This window comes from Hypomesus nipponensis, chromosome 12 (assembly GCF_054491055.1).
Source record: "Hypomesus nipponensis isolate SF chromosome 12, ASM5449105v1, whole genome shotgun sequence".
Lineage (NCBI taxonomy): Eukaryota > Metazoa > Chordata > Actinopteri > Osmeriformes > Osmeridae > Hypomesus > Hypomesus nipponensis.
In genome coordinates this window covers 17,767,501-17,775,000 of record NC_140372.1, presented here as the reverse complement: position 1 = coordinate 17,775,000, position 7,500 = coordinate 17,767,501, and the positions used below count along the sequence as shown (strand labels likewise).

General features: G+C 46.3%; 1 protein-coding gene and 1 non-coding gene across 3 annotated transcripts in view; both read right to left on the bottom strand.

Moving 5' to 3' along the window:
• Positions 1 to 52: 52 nt before the first annotated feature.
• trnas-aga (transfer RNA serine (anticodon AGA)) lies at positions 53 to 138 on the bottom strand. The gene has a single exon. It is a non-coding gene; the product is annotated as a tRNA-Ser (tRNA).
• A 1,518-nt stretch (positions 139 to 1,656) lies between these two features.
• The window catches only part of LOC146267595 (uncharacterized), a 7,601-nt gene continuing 1,757 nt past the window's right edge, over positions 1,657 to 7,500 (bottom strand). The window contains exons 3-10 of one of the 2 annotated variants that reach the window (XM_084667393.1): positions 5,979 to 7,093; positions 5,665 to 5,878; positions 4,787 to 5,371; positions 4,440 to 4,649; positions 4,001 to 4,272; positions 3,471 to 3,733; positions 2,965 to 3,222; positions 1,657 to 2,806 (exon numbers count right to left, since the gene is read on the bottom strand). In XM_084667393.1, coding sequence (XP_084523519.1) covers positions 1,828 to 2,806; positions 2,965 to 3,222; positions 3,471 to 3,733; positions 4,001 to 4,272; positions 4,440 to 4,649; positions 4,787 to 5,371; positions 5,665 to 5,878; positions 5,979 to 6,590 — 3,393 coding nt within the window. In that variant the 5' untranslated portion in view covers positions 6,591 to 7,093 and the 3' untranslated portion in view covers positions 1,657 to 1,827. The remainder of the gene's footprint in view (positions 2,807 to 2,964; positions 3,223 to 3,470; positions 3,734 to 4,000; positions 4,273 to 4,439; positions 4,650 to 4,786; positions 5,372 to 5,664; positions 5,879 to 5,978; positions 7,094 to 7,500) is intronic. The other variant, XM_084667394.1, reaches the window with a different exon arrangement.

Below are 7,500 nucleotides of genomic sequence, written 5' to 3'. Positions count from 1 at the left end.
GACGTTTGCGAACGACTAAGAAACTATCTCATACACTCTGATTAAAAAGGGCACCCGTAGTCGGCAGGATTCGAACCTGCGCGGGGAGACCCCAATGGATTTCTAGTCCATCGCCTTAACCACTCGGCCAAAAATGGGGCAAAAGGGACTGCTAGGGGGGGGGGGGAAGAAGGAAAAAGAGGGGAGGGAGGGGGGAAAGAGAAAAAACGGAAAGAGAAAAAGGAGAAAAACAAACAAATTGTCATGTTTTTTTCTTCACTCACAACGCCTTTAAAGTTATTTTCACACGCATGTGCGCTTATTTTTATCACTTTTATCGACAACATTGACATGTTGTCTCCTGCGGGATTCGATCCGACGAGGCTGTGCACCGTGTCAACATACACCAATACCATGCATTAACATTATGTGTCTTTCGTATAATGTGTATATATTGCTTGCATAAAGTGAGCAGGGTCGGCTCCAAGTGGAATGTTGTGCCCCTACTTTAACAAATAATGTTGTTAAAGTATAAATAAGAAATACCTGGCATTGGCTATAAATTAAATATCAAGATGGCTACACTTTCTTGCAGAATATGCAGGTCTGCTCTTATTTCGACTCTCATACATGCTTTGTAAATGCATGCCCCCCTTGTGAAAAAAATGCCCCCCCATTTAATTCGTTCTAGAGCCAAGTCTGAAAGTGAGTTGTGTGGCAGCATGCACCAATACCATGCATTAACATTATTTGTTTTTCATAAAACATGTGTATTGCTTGTATTTAGTGAGTTGTGTGAATAGTGCATGTATTGTTTAAGAGCAGCCACAACCAAAATCAGTGTGTTTTAACATACTTAGGCAATAAATCAGATTTTGATGTAATTAAAGTGCTACGTGTCATTCATCCTGATTAGGGGGTTACTTGTCCCATATATATATATATATATCTAGCAACTGTCCCGGACAGCAGGGGACCACAAGTCGGTGAACGACCTGAACTTGTTCTTCAACAGGTTTGATCAGCCACCCACCCCTCCCCCGGCCCAGTCACCCCGGCTGCAGCACACCTCAGGTGCACCCCCGTCACACTGCCCTACCCCCATCTCCACACCACTCAGGTCACAGACCCCCACTTCTTCAGCTTCTCCTTCCCCATTCCTTTCATCCCTTTCAACTCACCTTTTACCCCCCACCTCTTCTCATACCGTCAACACCCCCTACAACTTCAAACATTCAGGCCTCATGCTCCACTCCGCCCCTCTCCACAAATATTTTCAATTAAATAAGTATCATTCAAGATAAACATAATATACAATATTATAGCAAATATTTAAGCTGTTTGTCTGCAGCACTCCATGTTGTGCCTATGACCCATCAGCAGTGCAGATATAATCCATAAAACTTCTCGTGTGATATTGCTTAACTAACTTCCTGCCTTTTTAAAAAGGGAATTCAATAAGTTATATAATAGTTTCAACTTTAGATTAGATTCAATTGTATTGTCAGTAAAGTGTATTGCAATGTATGCAATGTACTACAGCATGTTGTATATCGAATATGAAAGATATGAAAAAGCTTAGGTATATACAGTGTAAACAGTATTGACAGGATGAATGGTATCAGGCCAAGGTATAGGAGAAAAACAATCCTAAAGTCAGATTTTGAAGAACTTTGGTCAGTTTATTTAAACTGAAAGTATATATGTAGAAAATATATATAGATTTTTTTTTCTTTCCTTTTTTTCAACACAATCCACACACGCAAACACAGAAATGAAAAACATAACTTTAAACAGTATTTAACTATTAACACATAACTATTATACATTTGTATATACATTACAGGATTACACATTTGGTGGTTGCATCTGCTCCTTCCACTCTGCCAGGGAGAGTCCTGAGGCTGGACAGTACCACCGCCCCTTCAGCTGGGTGTGACCAGTATTTTTATTTTTTGCCTGCCCACACAGTTTGCAATTGTACTGGTAGGTATCCCTGACGCGCTTTCTTGGAGGTTCACCCCTAGCCATCAGCTCCTCGTTCTCCTGGGCAGCTTTTGTCTGTCTCCAGGTGCGTTGCCTTGGCTGAGCAGAGGGGCCAGGTGGTGGAGGGGCCAGGTACTGTGGCTGGTCAGGAGGTGGCTGGAAGGGGGGAGGTGGCTGGTAGGAGGCCCAGGCAGGAGATGGGGGTGGTGGTGGTGGTGGCAGGGGACCCTGCTGGTAGGAGGCCCAGGCAGGAGATGGGGGTGGTGGTGGTGGCAGGGGACCCTGCTGGTAGGAGGCCCAGGCAGGAGATGGGGGTGGTGGTGGTGGTGGTGGCAGGGGACCCTGCTGGTAGGAGGCCCAGGCAGGAGATGGGGGTGGTGGTGGTGGTGGTGGCAGGGGACCCTGCTGGTAGGAGGCCCAGGCAGGAGATGGGGGTGGTGGTGGTGGCAGGGGACCCTGCTGGTAGGAGGCCCAGGCAGGAGATGGGGGTGGTGGTGGTGGCAGGGGACCCTGCTGGTAGGAGGCCCAGGCAGCAGATGGGGGTGGTGGCAGGTTACCCTCCTCATAAGAAGCCAAGCCAGCAGAACCAGGCCATACGTAGGACCCAGGCTCGTAGTGCTGTGCCAAGGCAGATCTGACACTGCGCCGAGGGCGTATCAGAGCCTCACCCTCCCGGTTTTCTGGCTCCTCAAACTCCATGACCTCATGTCCATGTTCCACAGGTGCAGAAGGGAGCTCTCTTGCTTTTGGCAAGGATTCCTGAGCTGCAGAGACCTTCTGGGGAAGCTGTACTCCTTGCAGCAATGAGTCCCGGTCTGTTCTCTTCTGCCTTTCGTGCAACCTGGAAAAATATCAAATACAAATGTTTACTATTTCAGACAAGCACAATTGCAAAGGTTGGAGCTGAATCAAATCCTTCCTACTTAATGACGTTAAACAAATTAAATATATTCAGTGCAGCTGTTAAAGTTAATGTTTGAAGCAAAAACAATATCTCACCACGAAGACACTGTGGTGTTGTTGATAGTAACCAGCACCAAGTTGGTCTTGTCCCGTATTTCTTGGCTGTCTTCGAGTAGTTGCTTAATGTGGCAGTAGGTCTGTACAATGGACTGTGGAATGGGCAAAGTTTTACCCTTGCAGTCTTTTGGCCTATTTCTTGGCTGATGAAACTCCTTCAAAAGCCTGAGGGAAACACATTCTGAGATCCTGTTGGTATCAGGTCTCTGGGCAGCCTGGCCATGGGTCATGAATAGTCTGGAAAGTAAAATGACAACATAATCAATATTATACAACAGACAGTTCCTGTCTGCTAATTTGATTGAAGAGGCATTTTTGAATCATGATACAACCATAACTTGACCATTTATATCAGTCTGAATCTTTTACTAAAACGCTGTGAGGACATCCAGAACAACATGACTCTTCTTGTGTGGTTGCGCTTAAGAGTAACGTGTAATTTATGATATATGTAAATTCTGTAATGTGTGCATAGGTCAGTTCACCTTTCAGCTGCTTGTTGACCAGGTGCAGAGCCACTACGTTTCCTGGACGCTCTCCATGGCCCTGGCAAGGTCTTCTTCCTTGATTTCAAGGTATATTTGGAGGGAGACTTGTCCATTTCATGTAGACTGGAATACAGCTGCATGATTTTGTCAATCTCTGTCCTTGACAATGCAGTGATTGTGCGGTTGAGGTTGACAAAGAACTCTGCCAAATGATCTACCGCCTCCCATCCAGGAAAACCTCTTGCATCACATTGGCTATCCTGAAAAACAAAGAACAATCCATTTTATAAATGCGATCCGATATACTTCATTGTACCCTTAGGGACATGTTTCTTGTGCTCAGTGTTGCTGCATGTAACATATGTCACACTTGATATACAGAGTACAGCACAGACATGTGACACAGTCAACCATATACAAGTGTTCATATGTACATACATTCACATGGCGATACTAAAAAGCTGTGCATAAACCCATGAAAATAATGTGCAAATCAATGACAGATGATCATGTACTGGTCAGATTACCTGAGGTGATGTGTGAGGTGATGTGCTGGGTGAGTCACCAGGGAGTAAAGGACTGTGAGGCAGTGAAATGTTCACTTCGTCTTCACACTGGGGAGCTTCAGGTGGGCATTCGAGAATGTCAGCTGCTTGACTTATTGTGACATCAAGACACTCCTCCTCCTGAACTTCACTCTGCAGGTCTGGTAGAATGCCAAGTTCACGATGCCATTCTGGACCCAGCAGATCTCCTTGGTCAGATTGAGCTAGCAAATACTCCACAGCAATACGCTCACCTGCCATGAAATATCAATTATGAAAAAGAAATACATATTTTTTTATTCCGAAAAATTGCAAAGTTTTGCACTGGAATAGGTGACAAAAGACAGAAAGGTTTGTTTGTCGACTGTGTTACACTAAGTGTGTAGTCTCAAAAAGAATTATGTCTCCTGAAATATCTCACCAGTAGGTTTCCCAGGTGGAATGAACTCTGGTAAGAGTGCTTGACCAAGGACTCTGTTGCTGAGGGCATTCACGTTGGACATCAGATGGACGTTGTACATCCTAGTGTGTGAGCCAGTCACATCCACAGCTTCATGGGCTCTGTTCATGTTCCATCTGGACCCACCCTCAAGCATGTACATCTGAGTGTGCATTGCATTACATCTCCATCCTTGATAAAACAAAATTATGTTTGACATTTAATATAGAATTATTTACTAGCAATTTAGGAGAAAATTATGCTCTCATGACTAATTCAACAGCAGATTAATCATGTCACCAATCATGACAAAGATATATCATTTGTACCCGGGATGAAGGTGCACTGGTGGCGATGAAAGCTTTCCACAGATGATGACCCTCTTCCACATCTCAAGACATCCAGGACCTTGTCTCCCTTTTGTAGCCCTGAGCCCTTTTTGGTGTACAGTTCAACACCAGGCGGATCTTGGATGCATGTCAAGTGCTTTTGTTGTACTTCCCACACACGTGTCATGCTCTCAGGGTTGATTAGGCGTAGACCTGAGCTGTCAGTGAGTTCCCACATGGAGTCCAGCAAACCTTGAATCAGGCTTCGTGTTGCCTCGACCCCACGAGTTCTCCTCTTGCAGTGTCTGGCCAGTTCACTGGAGCTGATGTTGGCCAGAACTTGAGCTTCAGTAGGAGCATGACCAGCATGCTTTTTCTTCAGCTCAGACTTCTTGGCTTCCTTGAGACGACAGATGTCTTCCTGGTCCCACTCAAAAATGCAGCTGGACAACTTTGAGCAAAAAGTGCCATAAAGAGGATGGTGTTCTGTCGTGAGACCAGTTGTGAAGCGCCTCATGAAGTGAAAAATATCCAGTTTCACTTTAGTCTTCCATGGTCGAAACCAGACAAGTACTGGGGGTGCTCCTGTATAAATGAACAACAAGGCAACAATGAATATACTGCATGCATAATGTCAGTCTCGAAGGTACACTAAGACAATCATGACAGAACAGTTTGCAACTAGGGGCAAACTATCACATTGAATAAATTAACTTCTAGCTAAGTAGCCAGATATATAGCCAACTGCAACTAACCCTGCTGGATTTGGCTATATGTTAAATGTACAGTTTAAATGTACATTAAGAAAATCATTTTTTCACTTTTGTGCCTATACTAATAATAATACATACTACATCAACGTTCTGAAGGTCACACACCTGTTTCACTGCAGCAATCTCGATCAACATAAATGACCTCTGGCTCTGGCTCCCCAGCATCCCTGTAGCGTTTCACAATGCCTTGGCACAAGTCATCAAGGCCAGCTCCCTCACCAGTCGTCAGCACACAGTTCAGTACCTGGCCACATTCATTGCTGACATTTGTCATCCATGTAGCTGTGTCTGCAATCCCACCAGCAAGTTTCTTTGTGATCTATAAAAAAAAAAAAAACATAATCAAACATGAATAAAAAATTAGTGGCCATCAATGAAAACACTGATTTTGTCCAAGGTTTATGAAGATCTGCCCTTACCTTTTTAGTGGAGTCAAGCTTCAAGATCCTGCCATATGTTGAAGTGATGACACCCTTCATCTCATCCAGATGACCCAGGATCTCATTGGCATGGACCGTCTCAAACCACTGTGCAAGAGGTAAGGGGCAAAAGCGTGGTGGCTGCCCATAGACTGCTTCTTCAGATTGTGTCAAAGCACTCCTCTTCTTGTGAAACTCACAGTCTGACAGGTATTCAATGGTGCGCCTTGCCCACTCCTCACTGTGAACTTCCTCCATTGCGTGCTGCAGGTAACTGGAGCTGTTCCCTGCAGTTCGTGGTTTGAGCATGGTCACACACTTCCTGTCTAGAGCCAGCTGTGTGGTGAGAACAGCAGGGAACCTGTTTCTGTGGGCAGGATCCAACTGACTCAGCATCTCTGAACTCCAAGGACAGACAGGGATCATGCACTTACTGCAACGAGGATAGTCTCCGCCGACCAAGTAGTACCTAGAGTCAAGATCAATGACCTCCCGTACCTTTGTGTAAATACCGGAGTGGTGCATCTTGGTGTTACACTGATGGCACTTCAGTGAAATACCCCACATTCGCATTGGTGCCCACAGAAACATCCGCTGCCTGAAGTAGGTCATGGGATCAGGAGGTGCAGCTGTTGGCTTTGGTGGACTAGGTGGATGGAACCAGTTTTGTGAAAACTGTTGTCTCAGCTGTCCTCTGGGCTCATAAAGACACTGAGCAATCCACTCCCAGTCGGCTGGCTTGATCACACGCCTGAATTGTTTGGGGAGAAAACTCACCCAATTTACATCTGGCGGCCTCAGGTGGAGAACAGATGTGGCAGTCGCAGACGGTGGTGGTGGTTGTTGTAGTGGTGGTGGTGGTTGTTGTAGTGGTGGTGGTGGTTGTTGTAGTGGTGGTGGTGGTTGTTGTAGTGGTGTTGGAGGCTGTTGTTGTTGTGGTGGAGGAGGTTGTTGTGGTGGTGAAGGAGGTTGTTGTTGTGGAGGAAGTTGTTGTGGTGGTGGAGGTTGTTGTTGTGGTGGAGGTATTCTGCTGGTAACTGAATGATGTAATTCAATATGGTGGAGCAGCCCAACTGTTCCAGTAACCTTTTGTCCACACTCTGCACAACATTCTTCTGTGTGAAAGTCAGACAAATGTTCAGAGAATTTGTCAACATTAATGTTTCTGCTACAAAGACCACATTTGATCTGCCTGTGAGTCTGCCTCCCTGCAGCTGAACTGCTCTGTGTGGCAGTGGGGCCTGCCTGCTGCCTCCCTGCAGCTGAACTGCTCTGTGTGGCACTGGGGCCTGCCTGTGTGACAGTGGGGCCTGCCTGCACTCTCCCTGCAGCTGAACTGCTCTGTGTGGCAGTGGGGCCTGCCTGCTGCCTCCCTGCAGCTGAACTGCTCTGTGTGGCACTGGGGCCTGCCTGCTGCCTCCCTGCAGCTGAACTGCTCTGTGTGGCACTGGGGCCTGCCTGCTGCCTCCCTGCAGCTGAACTGCTCTGTGTGGCACTGGGGCCTGCCTGCTGCCTCCCTGCA